We start from the raw sequence: 20,216 nt of genomic DNA, 5'->3' as shown, positions 1-20,216 counted from the left end.
GGCGTGCAAGAGGCAGCTGATCAATTGTTTCTCTCTCATTGATGTTTCTAGCTCTCTATCCCTCTCCCTTCCTCTCTGTAAAAAATCAATAAAATATATTTTTAAAAAATGACTACAAAGACAGGGTAAAAAAAAAAATTAAAGCCTGTAAGTACTGGATTGGGCAAAGCTCTTAACTTCTCTGGATTCCACAACTTTAAGTTGGGTAAATAATACAGCTATACTTCCCCAATAAGTATAACTATAAAATAAAGTAATATATAGGAAGTAAGTTTAAGAAACTTTAAAAATTAACACATTTAAGTCTCCATATATTATTTTGATAGCTTAGGAAGATAGATGAGGTTGAACAATATGAAATTGCTGATTATTCATCCATTTTTGACCCACACAAATGGCAAGTTCACATGGTTTGATCTAAGAGAATTATTTTTAGAAATTAATTAAAGTTTGAAGTCTTCCCTTACCACTTCAAGAGCTCCTTCCCCTCACTAATTTCTTAACTGAGTAATCCTCTTTCAAGCCCATACATCGAATATGGTGGCTCCAGTGAGAAGAGTGGGAGACATTACAGGATACTAAGCTCTTGCACTTGGTCGCTGTAGCCCCACTGACAGCCTACCATTTCCACACCAAAGCAAATATAGAGTTTGAGAGCTTAGTCACCATGATGCTAAAAACATGTGACTTTAAAACCTCAATAATGCCCTTTTAATTTTTAAAATACTATGAAACAACATTCCATTGGATTCATGGCAATGCAAAGGAAACATGACAGAATTATTTCTTATTACTCTTCCCCACAGTTATAGTACCTGGCCAGCTCATCTAAAATTTTATTCCTCATGTTGTTGTTGCAGCAAGTACTCTGATCAATAATATCAATAGTCAAAGGAGGCCATTTGTTCTGCTGAAGTGAAGAATAACTATTCTGGGTTTGAAATTCTCCAATCCACGAGATAATGCTTAGCCAATCATGGCGAGCTGTGAGGTATCTCCAGAGGGCTTCAGGGGAATATGATTTATATTCTACATTAAGAACAAAACACATTTTAAAATAGCAATGAGTTATGATTATTGACACAAAACTCAACACTAATCAACTGAGTAAATATGACAATCTGGACAAATATTTATATGTGAATACTCAGGCCCTTTTCTTCTTCTACTATTTTCCTTTTTTATGTTGCTGTTCATTTTATAATCAATATTCAGCTGGAGGAAGAGCAAAATGTTGCTTATTAGTACAGTTGTTAAATAAAACTTGGGAATTAGCTGTCTGTTTCATTCATCTTTTCAGGTCTCTTTCCCCCTTTTCTTTTTCTTAACATAAATGAAAACTTTGGCTATAATAATAAACATGAATTTGACACCCTCTGAATTACCACTGTTTACCATTGTTAGTTATTCTCTGGAACCCCAATTGATATAGATCTTTAGTTTACACAAGAAGAAACTCAAAGTCTATTGGGAAAAATAAAGAATGTCTCTTTGAGGCAGACAAGAGAACTCAGCCTTGAAGTCTCAATTTACTGAAACATACAACTTTTTTCTTTCATTATAACAAGTCCCTCACAGAAACCTTGAGATAAGAAGTCTTAATGACTTGCATTTTAAAGAAACTGAGTATTTTCCCCCCAAAGGAATTCTAAAATGGAGAGACACCAAAATATACTACAGCTTAATTTAATACTCATTCACTATGTTCAGATTTCAGGCTTTCTCACACTTGCCTTCTGGATTTATCCTGGGAAGAAGGATAGATTCTTGTGTTAGTTGATTCCACCACTGAGCCCAATTTAATGCAATTCTGTGTTTATTAAATTTATCTTTATGATCATATTTCAGGAATGAGTCCAAAACAGATTTGTGCTTGAAAAAATCTTGTTCCTTTATCCAATACCTAAAACAGTGATATAATTTTTTTTTAATTTTGAAGGCAAAAGCATCATTTCTTTTTATCTGCTCAAAAACTATTCTTCTTTTGGGGAACACATACTTTAATACTCATAATGTTATATTTATTATCTTAAAAATATATATCTGATTTATGTGCATACTGAAAGAACAGGAAATTCCTGAGTCTCTTCTGGACGAGTTTTACCTTCATAGGGAATATAAACTCAGTTCCACAGAAGAAATCCGTGCTCATTAACTATTAAAAACTAAACACTATCTAAAATATTCTTCCCATATTAGCAAAAGGGGGCTAATGAGAGTACCTGGGAAAGGACTGGATCTGCATATTTTCTTGCAAATGTTCTGAATAAAACTTCTCAACTTGATGCACGAAGTCTATAGTTCTTTTCTCTTTTTCAGAAAAAGAATTTTTTTCTTTTAAAATTTCAACCTTGAATAAAAAGTAATTAAAGCAGTGACCTCACAAAAATCAAGTACATTTGCAAAACAAATGTCATGAAATTACATACCACTTAAGAATTGTATTTTGAATTTTTGAGGTAATGTATATATTCACACAAATTTTCCTTTACCACAAAGGCAAAATGATCATTTAAAAAGATAAAGAAGTTGTCTTACTTTTACTTACTGGATATTACTAGTAGTTGAATTTTAAAATAATTTATTTTTAAATTTCACCAGGTTTACTAGAAAATGTAAACTACCAGTATATAGTCTCACCTTTACCTACCAAAAAGTCCCGTATATTTTTATCAGTTGTATAGAAGCATATCTTGAGCAACTGGTCTTTTACATCAAAGCCCTACAATAAACATAGAAAAAACTTAATTTTGTAATGGAGCTATTTTAAATATAAATATATATGTTGTATACAGAAATACTCTGTTATACACATGTATAAAATTCCACAGCTTTCCTGCTCTTGTGAACATTCACTTTCTACATTTATCATACATATTTAATGCCTCTGCCTAAAGTCTGTAAGCAGTTTGCCAGAATAAAGGCAGCACATCGAACAATTTAAGGTGATAACAGGCTACCATTGGACCAAAACTACAGGTATCTGCTATGAGGGTTCACTTAAAAACAACAGTCAATACAAATAACAACTCTTATGTAGTTTCACTCCTCTACGCTTCCAGAAAGTTGCCATGGGTAAGACCCTGAACCATGAAGATTAGGGCCACAACTTAGTTTAGTCTAGGAGTCCTACCTCTAGGATTTCTCCTCCTTAAATGAAATAAAACCATGAAGCATGAAGCAAAGATATAGGCTATTAGAAAATTCAAATGGAGGTGTAAGGGGTCACATGCACAAATATAGAATTTCCCCCAACAAATAATAAGATACTGTGAGGCTTGGACTTGTGTGAAGCCTTCGACGAAAAACACTGCCTACTTCTAACCAAAGTGCTAAGTCTAACAGAGAGCAAATGATGAAAACTTGAATCAAAAATATCTGCAAGAGCCCGGCCGGTGTTGTTCAGTGGTTGAGCATCGACCTATGAACTAGGAGGTCACAGTTCCATTCCCGGTCAGGGCACATGCCCAGTTGCAGGCTTCATCCCCAGTATGGGGTGTGCAGGAGGCAGCCAATCAATGATTCTCTCTCATCAATGATGTTTCTATCTCTCCCTCTTCCTTCCTCTCTGATGTCAATAAAAATATATTTAAAAAATATATATCCTCAAGAAAGTTCTCAGTACCCAAAAAACATTTTAGTATTACTGTCATTATTTCCTAGTAAAAGCTACACAAATTTCTTAGTCAGTGATACAACTATGAATACAAATCAATTATTTTTTTGGGGGGTGGAGGGAGTGGTAAAATTTTGGCTTTATTATTTTATATTCAGTAGGTCAACTCAAGCTCCTGTCTACATCTTGTGGGGTGGGGAAGGCTGGGCCTTGGTCAACTGTGGCCTTTCAAGTTATAAATCAGTAACAGCAGTCCAAAACTGGCCAACACATGTTGAGTTCATTGCATCATTGTAAACAGAGAAAAATCTTGTTTCCTCCTGACTAGACACCCAAAAGGTTATAAAAGAAATGTAACTAAGCTCCAATTTGAGCATTTGTACTAAAAAATTTAAGCTTCACCTTGGCATTTTTAAAGGATTAAGACCTTCCATGTCATAAAAATACTCATTCTACCACATCTACATAAAAAGGCTGCACATTCTCTTTATATCAGTACTAGAGGCCTGGTGCACAAAATTCGTGCACTGGGGGGGGGGGGGGGCGGGATTTGTCCCTGCACCTTCTCCAATCTGGGACATCCCTCTCACAATCTGGGACTGCTGGCTCCCAATCGCTCGCCTGCCTGCCTGCCTGCCTGATTGCCCCTAACCACTTCTGCCTGCCAGCCTGATCACCCCTAACTGCTCCCCTGCCAGCCTGATTAACACCTAACCGCTCCCCTGCTGGCCCTATCGCCCTCAACTGCCCTCCCCTGCTGGCCTGGTCATCCCCAACTGCCTTCCCCTGCCAGCCTGATCTTGCCCCCAACTGCCCTCTCTGCTGGCCTGGTTCCCCCCAGCTGCCCTTCCCTGCCGGCATGGTTGCCTCCAACTGCCCTTCCCTGCTGGCCTGATCTCACCCCCAATGGTCCTCCCCTGCCGGCCTGATCTCAACCCCAACTGCTCTCCCCTGCTGGCCTGATCGCCCCCAAATGCCTTCCCCTGCTGACCTGATCTTGCCCCCAACTGCCCTTCCTTGCCAGCCTGATCCCCCCGGCCTCTTCCAACCTGATCACCCCTAACTGCCCTTCCCTGTCGGCCTGATCTCGCCCCCAAGTGCCCTCCCCTGCAGGCCTAATCTCACCCCCAACTGCCCTTCCTTGCCAGCCTGATCGCCCCTAACTGCCTCTGCCTGCCTGATCACCCCTAACTGCCCTCCCCTGCAGGCCTGATCTCGCCCCCAACTGCCCTCCTCTGCTGGCCAATTTGGTTCTGATCGGTCGGTTTCTATGCCAGTCAGCGTCAAAAGCTCTGCCTCCTAGGCAGCCATTGGCTCCTCACACTTCACCCAGATTTGGTTCTGATTGGTCGGTTTCTATGCTAGTCAGTGTCTCTGGGCCTATCAACGGGGCCTGATCAGAAAGGCAGGGCTGATCAGCAGCCCCAGTGGAGGCCTGGAGAGAAATGGAGGCATGGCTGCTGGCCAGACTGGGAGAGAATGAGAGAGGCAAGTGCTGATCAACAGCTGCCACAGAGGCTATGGATCAGACCCTGCTTCTCTCTTCAAGCCTCTCTCCAGGCCTGATTCGCAGCCCCCTCAGCAGTTAGTGCTGGGTCACCAAGCCTGCAGTCGCAGCAGTCAGTGCTGGGTAACCACAGCAGCCCAGCGCTGACTGAAGGACTGACTTCTGGTTGGTTGAGACTCCAGTCATTGTGGATGTGATGGACCCAGGGTTTTTATATATTAGGATGAAGTTCCATTGCAACTATGAGATAAATGACAAACTGGCTGTAATCAAGTCTGATTTCCCAATGACCAAAGCAGTCATAAATAAATTCTTATATCAACCAGAAACGGTATTAAGTACATAGAGATCTTCTCTTACTTTGGGACTTTAAGATTAGACAAACGGATTAGGCACTCACCATATTCTTTAAAAGTTCAGAGGCTTCCTTTACATTGTTCTTTTTCAAATTGTCAAAGACCAAATCAAGGCCTATTTTAATCAGCTCTTCGAGTTTTTGAGCAGAGTGACTATTAATCCTGAAGAAAGTTTGTGCCTCTGGTATTTTGTTGTTTAAAATGGCATTGGCAATAACTTCCTAGGAAAAGCGGAGGGGGGGGGGGGAAATCTGCCTTTTAAGTTCCATTTTATGATTATCAACATGACTTACACATTTATTGAGGACCCACCCACTACAGGAGTTTTACTGAAAATCTACTACTACATTTGCGTCTTTGCACAGAGGATATAAAGTTGATTGAAACACAGACCCTGCTGTCCAGGAGCTTTTAGACTTATGGAAGACACACAAATGAAGTGCTGATTATAGTTCTGTATGATAAAGGAGGGGATACAGGTGTCATCCAGGGTCCTAGAGAGGAGGGTTCAGAAGAGGAGCATCTAAATAAGAGAAAAGAGAACAAGAGTTCCAAAAAGAGGGAAAATTATGTGCAGAGATATAAAGGCAAGAAACAGCATCAAGTCTTCAGGGAACTCCAAATTACTCAATAAAACGAAGGGGGGAAGCTAGGGAGAGTAGCAGATAAGACTTGAAAAAAAAGCAGAGGTTCCATCATGAAGCGCATTGTGTGTGTGAGATGGATTTTATCCTGGAACTCATGTGGAACACTGAAGGATCTTTTTTTTTTTTTTAATATATTTTATTGATTTTTTTACAGAGAGAAAGAGAGAGGGATAGAGAGTTAGAAACATCGATGAGAGAGAAACATCGATCAGCTGCCTCTTGCACCCCCCCTACTGGGATGTGCCCGCAACCAAGGTACATGCCCTTGACCGGAATCGAACCTGGGACCCTTGAGTCCGCAGGCCGACGCTCTATCCACTGAGCCAAACCAGTTTCGGCCACTGAAGGATATTAAAAGGGTGAGATGGTATGATCACATATTAATACACATATATGTATATACTAGCGGCCTGGTGCACGAAATTCGTGCACTTGGGGGGGGGTGTCCCTCAGCCCAACCTGCACCCTCTCCAATCTGGGACCCCTCGGGGGATGTCCAATTGCCCGTTTAGGCCCGATCCCTTTCACAATCCAGGACTGCTGGCTTCCAACTGCTCACCTGCCTGCCTTATTGCCCCAACCACTTCTTGCCTGCCAGCCTGATCACCCCCTAACCATTCCCCTGCCAGCCTGATCGACGCCTAACTGCTCCCCTGCCAGCCTGATCGTCCCCAACTGCCCTCCCCTGAGAACCCGGTCACCCCCAAATGCCCTCCCCTGCATATTCCCTCTTTATTATATAGGGTTTTTTCTTTAACATATTGGACAGCCCTAACTGGTTTGACTAGGTGGATGGAGCATTGGCCTGCAGACTCAAGGGTCCCAAGTTCTATTCCGGTCAAGAGCATGTACCTTGGTTGGGGGCACATACCCAGTGGGAGTGTGCAAGAGGCAGCTCATTGATGTTTCTCTCTCATAGATGTTTCTAGCTCTCTATCCCTTTCCCTTCTTCTCTGTAAAAAATCAATAAAATATATATTTTTTAAAAAGAAACATTTAAGATTCCTCCATATCTGCCTGGCTGGTGTGACTCAGTGGTTGAGACCCCAGGCTGCCTCCGCTGGCAGGGGATCGGGCCATGAGGAATGAATTTGTTTGTTTTTTATTAAGGGTAAGGAGGGCCTCTGGGCAGCATTCTGCCAGGCCACTTACTCTGCAGGCTCTCAGCGGCAGCCCTCCCTGAGACTGGGGGACTCGGCAGGGCTGAGAGGACTGGGCGCCACCATCTTGTGGCTATGGGTGCCACCATTTTGTCGTGGAGTGACAGTTAATTTGCATATTACTCTTTTATTAGATAGGATATTAGGAAGACTATTCAGGCAGCAATGTGGAGAATGGACTGAAAGGGATTTAAGCTCAAGCTAGTAAGGGATTAGGTTACTGCAGTAATATAAGTAAGAAGAAATCAAGCATAAATTAAAGGCCTAAACCCAAGAGAGAACAGAAAGGAAGTATCTTTAACCAGGGGCTTTTGATGTGTAAATCCCATTAAGTCATGTGCAAAATTGTGTGTATATGCACAAGCATACATTAACATGTATGTTTTTGGAGGCAGAGTTCAAGTAGTTAAAGCAGATTATAACCTCCCTCGAAATTAAAAACCAGTGATTTTGAGTAAAAAGAGCAGAGGACCATGGATTGAGCCTTGGAAGACATTAAAGGGGGGTGCAGAGTGGGGAAGAGAAGGTGAAACATGCAAAGGAGACTGGAAAAGAGAAGCTAAGTAAAGTAGAAAAAAAATCAAGTAATTTTTGGTTAGAGAATAAATGAGATACAGAAAATGCAGTCACACTAGGTACTCTACTTCCCTATGTCTCCACCCCAAGAACAGCAGAACTTTGAACCTGGCAGCCTTTCAACCTTATCCCTTTCACTCCCTACTGATACTGATCAGCTGGGTTAAGTTAATCTGGCCTTTGTCCTTCCAATGCCAATACTCTCCATGTGGGTGGAGGGATTCTTTCAGTCCTAGTTTAGTACAGTTTGGTTGTGTTAACCTCTATTATAAAAAGAAAGGCAAGCAAATGAGCACAGAAAATTTAACTGGCAAAATACCTTAACTAGAATCTGAGATAGGACTCAAATCAAGTATGATTCCGGGTAATAATGTCATAAAATAAAAGTTTCCTAAGACTGAATCACGAGCAGCAATTCAAATATCAGGCAGAATGCATAAGTCCAAATGTCAGGCCCTTGCCCAGCTGGTGTGGCTCAGTGGTTGAGTGTCAACCCATGAACCAGGAGGACACAGTTCCATTCCCAGCCAGGTTGCGAGCTTGATCCCCAGTAGGCGTGTGCAGGAGGCAGCCAATCAATGGTTCTCTCTCATCATTGATGTTTCTCTCTTTCTTTCTCTCTCTTTCTCTCTGAAATCAATAAAAATATATTTTAAAAAACCAAACAAAAGTCCAGCAGGCTAGAGCAGAGAGAGGAGAGAAGGGTTTCTTTGGGGTGACAGGGAGTCCATAACTAGTCCCAGGTAAAAGCAGTGCCTGCCTCCCTGATTCCACACTGGATCACCAGATTCCCCCCAATTCTTTCTACTTTTTACACAAATGCTCTTAGATAACATTTGTAAGAATGGGTGGGAGGGTCCCCTGGGGATAGGGGAGGGAAACAAGCCCCTTTGGGCATAGTCTTAATAGATGGATGGAGCGCACAGGACAGTTTGGGGACAGTTTACCACAGGAAATGTACAGAATGGGAATGGGGGAGGACGAGTACCCTAGGGATACTATAGTAAAAAGGTCAGGTCTCTGCCTTAGCCGGTTTGGCTTAGTGGATAGAGCATCGGCCCTCGGAATGAAGGTGCTGAATTTGATTCCAGTCAAGGGCAGACTTGATGCCAACCCTGGTTGGGGTGCCTGTGGGAGGCAATCAATCGATGTCTCTCTCATCTCAATGTTTCTCTCTCTCTCTCTGCCTCTGCCCCCTCCCTTCCACTCTCTCTAAAAATCAATGGAGAAATATCTTCAGGCGAGGGTTAAAAACAAACAAACAGCTCTAGCTGGTTTGGATCAGTGGATAGAGCGTTGGCCTGTGAACTGAAGGGTCTCGAGTTCGATTCCAGTCAAGGGCACATGCCCAGGCTGCAGGCTTGATCCCCAGAAGGGGGTGTGCAGGAGACAGCCTATCAATGATTCTCTCTCATCATTGATGTTTCTATCTCTCTCTCCCTCTCCCTTTCTCTCTGAAATCAATAAATATATATTTAAAAACAAACAAAAAAACAAAACCCACAAAATAAATAAGTAAATAAATAAATAATACATATAAAAAACCATGCATAGCCATTCAGGGAGTGTGCTCATGGGTCTGGGGTTGGGTGTTTGTCACTGGAGCCAAGTAGGCAGATGTGGCACTAAGAGGGAGCCTATCTGTATTCTGAATTAAATAAACAAAGCTTGTAAACATAAATCTGAAGTTGTGGCCAGAGATTTCTAAATCTACAAAACCTAAAGCCCTTGCCAAAGTTTCTGAATCACAGTGTAGAGTCTAACTTCTGTTTCCTCTATTGTTTTCTAAGATCCTATGAATCTGGCAAATAAAAGAAGTGATAATTACTCGTATTTACCTCAATGCTGAGTTTCTCCCATATAGTGCTCTCCTGTACATTGGGGACATTTTCATTTACATCATATTCATCTACAGCATCTGTTAGCTTCCAAGGAAACTTTATCATGAAGGTCCTAAGTTCATTAATGTAGCTGGTCAAAATGTTCACTCCTTTCTGTAGATGTTCATCTAACTCTATGGAAAACACCAACATAACAATTTCATATACACATAAAAATTTGTGTGTGTATAGAGAGAGAATATATCACTGTGATATATTCTAGAAAGAATTCTAGAAAATGTCAAAATTCAAACTCAGTGTTTTTAAAATTTCAAACAAAAAAATCTGAGCTTTTTCCTATTTACAATTAGCTCTGATTTAATATAACCCTTCTCACAATGATTAGTCCTTTCTGCCAACTTTCCTAGTGTTAGAGCCATATCACTCACTCAGTTACACACTGATTTTACCCAACTTTAGTAAATGACACTCCATTGGCTTACGTGCTCTCATGCAACGCACCCACTTATATCTCTGTTCTAACACAGGAATAGGAGAATTGCACTCTTCTTTGCTGCTATTCTTACCTTCACTGTGAATAAAAAGCTCTTTTATTTGCTTGTTAAGGAAGGACAGTGTAAGATTAAGCAATTGTTCTGAAAAGTTTTTGCTTTGGGTTTCAGAGTTACTTTCTCTAATTGCTGAGCAAAGTAAATCCAATGCTGGTGTCAGCTCTTCCACATCTGAGAAAGAATGAAAGAAATTAATTAACATGGAGAACACCAGGATATTCCCAATAAAAATAACATATCCAAAAATACCATGTTGCAATATTTTAAAACATAAAACTAGGACCGCACAGCCAGTGTGGCTTAGTGGTTGAGCATCGACCTATGAACCAGGAGGTCACAGTTCAATTTCCAGTCCGGGCACATGCCCTGGTTGTGGGCTCAATCCCCAGTAAGGGTCATGCAGGAGGCAGCTGATCAATGATTCTCATCATTGATGTTTCTATCTCTCTCTCCCTCTCCCTTCCTCTTTGAAATCAATAAAAATATATTTAAAAGAAAAAAGAAAAACAAGGACTAATGTTTAATTCTCAAAAAAGCTCACAAAACTTTTATAAACTTTTACTATCTGCAAACTTTAGTGATTCTACTTACTACTAGTCATTATTTACTGGTACTGCATACAATAACTATCATTTTGCCACCTACTGTATCTTAAATTTTATAAATGCTATATCATTTATTCCTTTCAACAACTTGAGAGGTAAGTGTTACGGCTCCATTTCCATAGATGAGGAGACTAAGGTTCAGAGAGAATAAATAACTTGCCCAAGCTAATTTGGAAAGTAAGTAGCAGAGTCAAAATTTGAACTTAAGCCTGTCTGATTCCAAAACCATTACCTTAACATGCAGGTGAAAGCAAGAAATATGGGCCCCTGAATCTCCAATTTGTCAGCTGCTGGCCCTAATAGTGATTCCTGTTTATCTCAGCATCAGCTCTAGGACTGTATCTGTGTGAGTGACAAGGATGGGAAACATGGATTTCCTCTGGGAGAGCAGATAAAGCTATTCTCACGCTCCTCATTTCCAGACTCAGCCTCCTATCCTTTGGGGCAGAGCAATGCAGGTGACAGTGAATTGATGAGAAATCACGGACCACCAAAAAGCAGTAGTGTATAACAACCATATAATCACTGATGGTCCATGCCACTCATCTTCCTTAATCCCATGTGCCATGACTGCGAGGCTATCGTGGCAAGAATTATTATTGGCAATACAGCCACAACACAATTATTGGGCTAATACAACACGATAGTATTTTTTATGTATTAATCCTGTAAACCAAAAGTATAAATAAATGTTGTAGGCTGTTTGAACCCAAGGATGTTTCCTAAGCACGGACATTTTTAAAAAAATGTTTTTATTGATTTTAGAGAGAAAAGAAGGGAGGAGAAAGAGAAATATCGATGCGAGAAAGAAACATTGATTGGTTGCCTCCTGCACACCCCCTACTGGGGATCAAGTCCACAACACAGGCATGTGCCCTAATCAGAAATTGAACCAGTGTCATGTTGGTGCATGGGACCATACTCAACCAACTGAGCCACATCGGCCAGGGCGGTATGAAAATTTTTGACAGGATCAAATGTCAAGGACTATTTGGCATGAACCAATATGCTCATGGAGGTTTATGACAGGACCAAATTTCAAGGACCTTTGGACTTGGACCAAATGTCTCTGTGGATATTTTGGACAGAACCAAATGTTCGCTAATCCCATAAATAATTAGCATATCTGTTATTAACAAGAAAGATGTCTATAATATGTCATCAAGTAAAAACATTATCTATATATATATAAAAGCCTAAGCGACCGAATGGCTGAACGACCGGTTGCTATGACACACACTGACACTAGGGGGCGGACGCTCAATGCAGGAGCTGCCTCCTGGTGGTCAGTGCGCTCCCACAGCAGGAGCGCCAGACGCCAGGCTCATGGCTAGTAAGTGCAGCTGCGGCAGTGTGAGCCTCTCCCACCTCTGCGGCTGCGCTACCAAGCAGTGGTGGAGGCAGGCGCAGTGGGGCCGGGATGAGCGTGAGTGGTGCAGCGTACGGCCTGGGCTCCGGCTCCTCCCTGGCTGCCTGCGACTTCTCACACTATTACATCTCCCAAGGATCCCGGATTGTGAGAGGGCACAGGCCAGGCTGAGGGACCCCACCAGTGCACAAATCCATGCACCGGGCCTCTAGTAAGATTATAAACCTTATGTATGGGGGAAACATACCTTATTACCCTATGCCCTGAGGATAGGATATGTATGGCTACCTGGCCCAAGAATAAAAGCTAGCTTTTCTGTTTATTAAAAAGGAAAGCCCAGCCCTAACTGGTTTGGTTCAGTGGATAGAGAGTTGGCCTGCGGATTAAAGGGTCCCAGGTTCGATTCCGGTCGGGGGCATGTGCCTTGGTTGTGGGCACATCCCCGGTAGGAGGCGTGCAGGAGGCAGCTGATCGATGTTTCTCTCTCATTGATGTTTCTGGCTCTCTGTCCCTCTCCCTTCCTCCCTGTAAAAAAGCAATAAAATATATTTTTTTAAAAAAGGAAAGCCCAAATCTTGAAAAGTATTGGTAATACAGCAGATGAGTCAGGCTGAAAATTCAAGTCCCAATCCATAACTCAGCCAGTTGCACTGTCACTGCACATCCCAGACAGCTGCACGGTCACTGCACATCCCAGACAGCTGCACTATCACTGCACATCTCAGCCAGCTCTCCACTGTCACTGCACATCTCAGCCAGCTCTCCACTGTCACTGCACATTTCAGCCAGCTCTGCATTGTCACCATACATCCCAGACAGCTCTGCACTGTCACTGTACATCAGACAGTTGCAAGGGCACACAATTTTGCAAATAAATTTTATTCTATTTTGTATAAAAACCTCTTGAATTTGAAAGAGCATCTCTTCCTTGCATACTAAAAATATAAAACACAGTACAGGACATGAACAGTAAACACCCCACTTAGAATGAGAACATTTATATGTTCTCACAACTCAAGTTTCTACCAAGTAAATGAAATCTCATGACTGAGTTTTGGTAAATAAGTCATCAGAAAATACAATGATAAAGTGATTAAAAAGATAAACTGAGCCCTGGCCGGTGTGCTCAGTGGTTAAAGCGTCAGCTGGTGCACTGAAGGGTCATAGGTTTGATTCCTGGTTAAGGGCACACACCTGGGTTGCAAGTTCAATCCCTAGCCCCAGTTAGGGCACCTGCGGGAGGCAACCAATCGATGTTTCTCTCTCACATCAATGTGTCTTTCTTTCTCTCTCCTCCCCACTTTTACTCTAAAAAAAAAAAATCAATGAAAAAAATATCCTCGGGTAAGGATTAACAACAACAAAAAGGTAAAATACTAAACACAAATGTAGACATCTTTCTCTTACTTACTTCTTAAATATAATTGTGATGGAAAGTGATCAAACTGATCAGGTACAGAAGATTTGGGGGATGGATTCAAAAGATTTTCCTTGCTCTTCAAAAAGAATTCTACTGTGTCCAGCTGACGATTTTCTATTCCGGCCTGAAATGGGAGAAAAATCAGAAAACAATTACAATAGGAAAAAAGTCAGGAAACAAAAAAATATTTTTAAACTTCATAACTTAAATGTGCTGAGACTGAAGACACAAACCTATCTTTATCTTGCTCCAGGAGCACCTGGGTTCTAGTGAGGATTCTGACTAGAATGACTAATTCTGCAATCTGGGGCAAGTGTCTGTAACCTTTCTGAACATTAGTTTCTACTTCAGCAGAAACAGAAGGTTAGATGAAAACACTTTTTAGCTCTACTGTTCTGAATTTCTAAAACAATTCAATGCTAGGTACTTGTGGATCACCCTTACAATTATGTTATAGTTTATTTAAATTAACATGTTAAAGCAGTGTGATATAAAGTTAACTGAAAAGCAGGCTAAAAAAAAGACTACCATTTCTGACAAGGTATCTTGAGGAACCTCTCTATAGAGAATATTTAGAAATTACAGATGTAAAAAAATGTTTGTGTGTGAATCTTTAAATGTTCAGTTGAACAAGAAAGTGAGAAAAATTCTCATGGGATAAAAGCAAATTTTCCTTTCCCCCTATTACTCAAACTTTCTACAATGATTATTTTGCTATATAAAAGTAAATTTTTCAACATATGGTCTGGAACTTGAAAAAGAATTAAGTTGGATTCTTCCTTTAAGTTGGATTTCTTCCTTATACCATATACAAAAATTAATCAAAATGCATCATAGACCTAAAATGTAAGAGCTAAAACTATAAAACTCGTAAGAGTAAATCTCAGATTAGGCAATGGTTTCTTAGATATAACACCAAAAGTACAAGTGACCAAAAAAATTTTTTTGACCATCAAAATTAAATAAAAACTTGTGTTTCAAAAAACACCATCGAGAAGATGATAAGACAATACACAGAATGGGAGAAAATATTTACAAATCTTATATCTCATAAAGGTCTAGAATCCAGAATATATAAAGAACTCAGAGCCCTAGCCTGTTTGGCTCAGTGGATAGAGCATCGGCCTGTGGACTGAAGGCCTGTGGAAACAACTCAAATATCTATCAAGTGATGAATGGACAAACAAATGTGATATATTCATATAATGAAGCATTATTCAGCCATAAAAAAGAATGGAGTACTGAAACATACAACTTCATGGATGAACCCTGAAAACATGCTAAGTGAAAAAATCCACTTATATGAAATGTCCAGAAAAAGCAAATCCAGAGACAGAAAGTAGGTTCATGTTTGGGACTTAGGGTCCTCAAGGAATAGGAAGTGACTGCTAATAGGCACAGAGTTTCTTTTTGGGGTAATGAATATGTTCTGGCTGCACAACTCTGAATATATTAAAAACCACTGAATTGTAGATGGATGAATTTTATGGTCTTTAAATTATATCTCAGTAAAGCTGTCATTAAAAAAACAAACTGGGCGCCGAAACGGTTTGGCTCAGTGGATAGAGCGTCAGCCTGCGGACTCAAGGGTCCCAGGTTAGATTCCAGTCAAGGGCATGTACCTTGGTTGCAGGCACATCCCCAGTAGGGGGTGTGCAGGAGGCAGCTAATTGATGTTTCTCTCTCATCGATGTTTCTAACTCTCTATCCCTCTCTCTTCCTCTCTGTAAAAAATCAATAAAATATAAAAAAAGAAATAAATAAAAAAACAAACTGGCACAGAACATTATTAACTTTTACTTTTTATCTTTTCAGGGCCTGTGTGGTACAGTAGAAAGTGCCCTGACTTTGATTCTAGCTCCTGTCTTTACTAGTTTGGCTATGGGCCACTCACTCAACCATTCTGAGCCTTAGGATTTTCACTCATAAAATGAAATGAATGAAAACTACTCAACCCATCTCATGTGGTTAATTTTAGGACAAAATTAGATAGTACATATAGAGTGTTTGTGAACTAAAATCTACACTAATAAAAGAAATATGCAAATTAACCATCACTTTGTGACACCCACCAGCCAATCAGGAGTGCATATGCAAAGTAACCCAACAAAGATGGCAGCGGCCCTGCCCCCCAGCTGCTCCGGGCCTCTGGGCAGCACACATGCAGGCGTGGAGCAGCCGGGCGGGGTCAGACACCTGCCATGAGGGGATGGCGGGGGGAGGGGCGGAGGGAGCTACAGGAGCGGCACTCCAGATGGAGTGAAGACTGAAGGCTCCAGCCAGAAAGAAGATGGAAGTCGGTGGCCAGAGCAAAGGCCTGGGTCCCAGGTGCAGGAGGAAAACCAGTGCCAGCAGCCAAGGGAAGGAAGGCCTATTGCACGAATCTTCATGCAACGGGCCTCTAGTATGCTATAAAAATTCAGGTGATGTTTCTATAGCTGGATTGTAATAGTAGGACTACCAGGTAGGAATAAAAGATTATGCCTATTCAAGCTTTCCATAGCTTGCTTCCACTTTGTTTAGTCTCATTGGCTTATTGTTGCTTCTATTTCTTCTTCTTCTTTTTTTTTAATATACTTTTATTGATTTTTTACACAGAGAAAGGGAGAGGGATAGAGAGTTAGAAACATCGATGAGAGAAACATCGATGAGAGAGAAACATCGATCAGCTGCCTCCTGCACACCCCCTACTGGGGATGTGCCCGCAACCAAGGTACATGCCCTTGACCGGAATCGAACCTGGGACCTTTCAGTCCACAGGCCAACGCTCTATCCACTGAGCCACGCCGGCCCGGCTGCTTCTATTTCTTGTACCTTTTGTTTCCTTAAGTAATGTTTATTATAATCTTATATCTTTTAAAGCCAAAAAGTGTACACTACTAAGCAGAATTAGGGTAATAAAATAACCAGAACTAAGCAAACAGATGGATAAAGACTATAGTTTTTTGTTTGTTTGTTTTTTGCTCCTAGGTTAAGTGAATTCTCCCAAATCTTCGGTCATATAAGAGTATATGACAGAATATAAAGTTCTACAGACATTTAATTGTTACCTCTAGTGCATGTATGGGGATTGAGCACCTGCCCCAATCATTGAGATGGCAGAGAGTGTCCACAGTGCTGGCACTTCCATGGATCATTAGTCTATTTAAAAACTCCTCTTGGGTCAAACCAAACAAAATCAGAGAGAGTCCATTTTCTACATGAAAAATAAAAGTTAGCTTTAATAAATTAGTAGGACTTAGGCTTTAGGATTATGGCAAGAATTTCTAATTTCCAACACTTCAGAACTAATTATAAATATATTTATTGGACACAAGGTACTATTATGACTTTAATTAATTCATCATGATTTTTCAATGTTGTTAAAGTGTTCTATTTTTAAAACACTGACCAAAAGGCAAATTCTAGTAAGAACAATGCCATCTATGAAATAGCACTAAATTTCACTTCTTTACTTTGTATTATCTTGTACAATCAATATCTGGAATCCTTAACTATTTAAAGAGATGTCACATTTCTGGTTTACTAAATAAAACAATAGCATGCTCTTGACACACAGAAATATATGATTACCAAAAGTGGGGTACTGAAGACACACATGGTTAGTTCAATCATAATATTCAACAGTTTTGTAGGAGATTATGGCATAAGTGATGAATGAATGTGTGTCTGAAATATCAAACTTAAATGCCTACAGGGGCCAAGCAGGTGGTGAGAGATGTGCAAAAGAAAGCTAACCAGAAAGAAAATGGCTCATCTAAGAGCTGAAACTCAGCTACAAGCTGTAAATTACTCCGCAGTAATGCAGGTCCAGTGTTGCCAGATCTTATAAATTGTCAGGAACAGCTGAAAATCCAGATTTTGTGTGAAATCCTCTAATTTTACATGTTTATAATAAATAAAATCTTTCTAACAAGTGTAGATAGTACAAGCCAACAAAATAAATCCGCAGTTCATACACGATCCAGGAGCAGCCAGCTTGCAACCTGTGCTTGTATGAACCTGTCAAGTGAAGACTCCCCAGATAAAAACAAACCTTTATTACTCTTAGACTTTTTCTTAGTATCTTAGCATTTAGCTGAGCAGAAATCATATAGAAAACCTTTCCAAGAGTAACACCAAATTTCCACTGTGAAAGATTATCACTTAGAGAATAGAGGAGGCACTAAAACCACCAGGGCAGCAGAAGTAAAATACATTAAAAGAAAACACATCTTCTCAGCAATAGACAACCTGATACAAGATATTCTCACCTGTCAAAACAAGGCACAGTTGCTGGTCTCCGCTATTATCTATAGGAATACACCTTTTGCCAAGGGAAAAGCACTGTATGCCCTCGATCTCCAAATCCCAAAGGACAATGGTACAGCCCATCTTTCCTACTGTCCAAGCAAACAGGGCAGTGAATCTTGTCACAGACAAACATCTAAGCTCGATGGGTTCCTCTTGTTCACTGATGTGCATCGTTTTCCATGCTCTTCCTGGATCACTGGTCTTGGCATGACCTTTCTGTGGAAAACTATACTGATTGTGCATTATGTCCTGTGGAATGAAGGCCCAATCTGGCACACTGGTACAATGGTTATTAGATTCAGGGTACTCCAAATGCAAAATATCCTGGAACCATGGAGCACAGTGGGAAACCTCCATTGTGGAGCTCTTTATTGTTTCATTCAATGATAATAGCTGGGCTTTCCAAGACCTGGAAAACAGGGTAGAACTCATACCTGTTACAAATGAAAAGCACTAATTAAGTAACACACTGAACAAGGAATAAAGTGCACTTTTTTTTAAAAAGTGTCTATTTCTGACAAAAATAAAAATAAAAAGTAAATCCAAAAAGGATTTCTGTACCTATCAACTTGGAAGGAAAACTTGGTCAGTTTCATGTTGTAGTCAGAATTCACAGGATCATCTTCGTCTATCCCCTTAGCACCTTCAATAGGAATATCTTCTAGAGTTTTTTCACAAAATAGGTGTCCTGGGTGTTGCCTACATTTTAAAATAATAGGCACAGTCAAAAATGATGATAAAATCCAAATCTGTTACTACTGCTCCAGCTAAAAATTGGGGGTGGGGTGAGGGAGGGTATCACAGAGAAGGGGCAGTGTAGACAGTAAGTTTCCCTAAACAGGACTCCTTCTTATCTCCATTACTTATAGCAGAATCATAGTCACTCTTAAGAGTTCACCCTGCTGTAACTATGTATGGTGATGAATGTTAACTAGACTTACTATGGTGGTCATTTCGATAGATAGATAGATAGATAGATAGATAGATAGATAGATAGATAGATAGTCATTATGCTGTACACCTGAAACAAATATGTTATATGTCAATTTTATCTGAATTTTAAAAAAGATTATCATCCTTAAGGGAAGTTAGCTTTATAAAGATATAAGAGCATTTACTGTTTACTATATTGCAGATGTGATAAAAACTTTACATAAATTATCTTATCCAAGCCTTTCAACAACCCTAAGAAATAAATATGCTCCCATTTTATAGATACAGAAACTAAGGCTCAGAGGAACAGTGGAGCTGGATTTGAACCAGGTCAATGTGACTATAAGGGCTTTTAAGCATTCCCTTTATCGACACCACAAAGATTCAGGCCAATTCAGGGGAGAGGCATAAAAACTAGGAAGACAAAGCAGGAGTGTGGGAGAGTTCGTGCAGAGAGAGGGCTGTCATGTTTGAGAAACACAAAGAAGGCTAGGGTGGCTAAAGCATAGTGAATGAGAAGCAAGGTGGTGTGAGGTGAAATCAGAGAGGTTGGCAGGACAGATGATGCAGAGCTTTACGGGTTATTAAGGACTTTTAGTTTTTAGGTCGGGGAGGGGAAAAGGAAGCTAAATAAGGGCTTTAAGCAGAGGAGTGATATGGTCAGATGCAGAAAAGTAGCTGGGTTGAAAAAGGGAAGCATTTAAACCCCAGGCACTTAGTTAAATTATTAACTATTAACCCTTGCAACAATTTGAAGGTATTATATAGACATGGATTTGTCAAGGAGATGATGAAAATAAGTTATAAAAGAAAGGGTGATAGTGAAAAAAAAGATGATACATGGAGAAGGTATATACCCTGTCCCCAGATGTTAATACCTCTTATAAGATTTTAACAACATCACTGATTGCTCTATAGAGGATGGATCTGAGGGGGTAAGAACAGACACGAGGAGACCAATCTCAAGGCTCTTAAGCTAGTTCAGGTAAGTGATGATAGTGGCATGATGTCAGAGGAGTTAAGTGAACAGATTTAAGAAACATTTATAACAATAGAATGGCTAGGACCTCGTGATTATCTGGATGTGGATGTAATACTTAAGAGGTTGAGGAAAAAAAAAAGAGGTTGGAAATATAAAGAAGAGAGCAAATGGAAAACGGTCCCTGAGGAGGGAAGAAGTGAGATCCAGAGCACACACAGAGAGATGGGCTTTCATAGGAGGTGAAAACCCTTCCATTGTAATAGGAGGGAAGACAGACAAGATGGGTAAAGGAAATTGGGTTTGTAATTTAATGTGAAGAAATTTAATGGGATCTACTCCTTTATAAAGCAGGAAGCAGTC

At 40.4% G+C, this 20,216-nt stretch overlaps 1 protein-coding gene across 1 annotated transcript in view; it reads right to left on the bottom strand.

The window, feature by feature from the left end:
* SPG11 (SPG11 vesicle trafficking associated, spatacsin) overlaps positions 1-20,216 on the bottom strand; it is a 104,613-nt gene that overhangs the window by 72,822 nt on the left and 11,575 nt on the right. Inside the window, exons 5-15 of the mRNA XM_054716281.1 lie at positions 18,503-18,640; positions 17,902-18,350; positions 16,699-16,844; positions 13,640-13,772; positions 10,270-10,425; positions 9,701-9,876; positions 5,524-5,700; positions 2,651-2,722; positions 2,223-2,350; positions 1,734-1,903; positions 816-1,029 (exon numbers count right to left, since the gene is read on the bottom strand). Of these exons, the coding sequence (XP_054572256.1) occupies positions 816-1,029; positions 1,734-1,903; positions 2,223-2,350; positions 2,651-2,722; positions 5,524-5,700; positions 9,701-9,876; positions 10,270-10,425; positions 13,640-13,772; positions 16,699-16,844; positions 17,902-18,350; positions 18,503-18,640 (1,959 nt within the window). The remainder of the gene's footprint in view (positions 1-815; positions 1,030-1,733; positions 1,904-2,222; positions 2,351-2,650; positions 2,723-5,523; positions 5,701-9,700; positions 9,877-10,269; positions 10,426-13,639; positions 13,773-16,698; positions 16,845-17,901; positions 18,351-18,502; positions 18,641-20,216) is intronic.

Source organism: Eptesicus fuscus, chromosome 5 (assembly GCF_027574615.1).
Source record: "Eptesicus fuscus isolate TK198812 chromosome 5, DD_ASM_mEF_20220401, whole genome shotgun sequence".
Lineage (NCBI taxonomy): Eukaryota > Metazoa > Chordata > Mammalia > Chiroptera > Vespertilionidae > Eptesicus > Eptesicus fuscus.
This window is presented reverse-complemented; position numbering and strand designations above follow the sequence as displayed.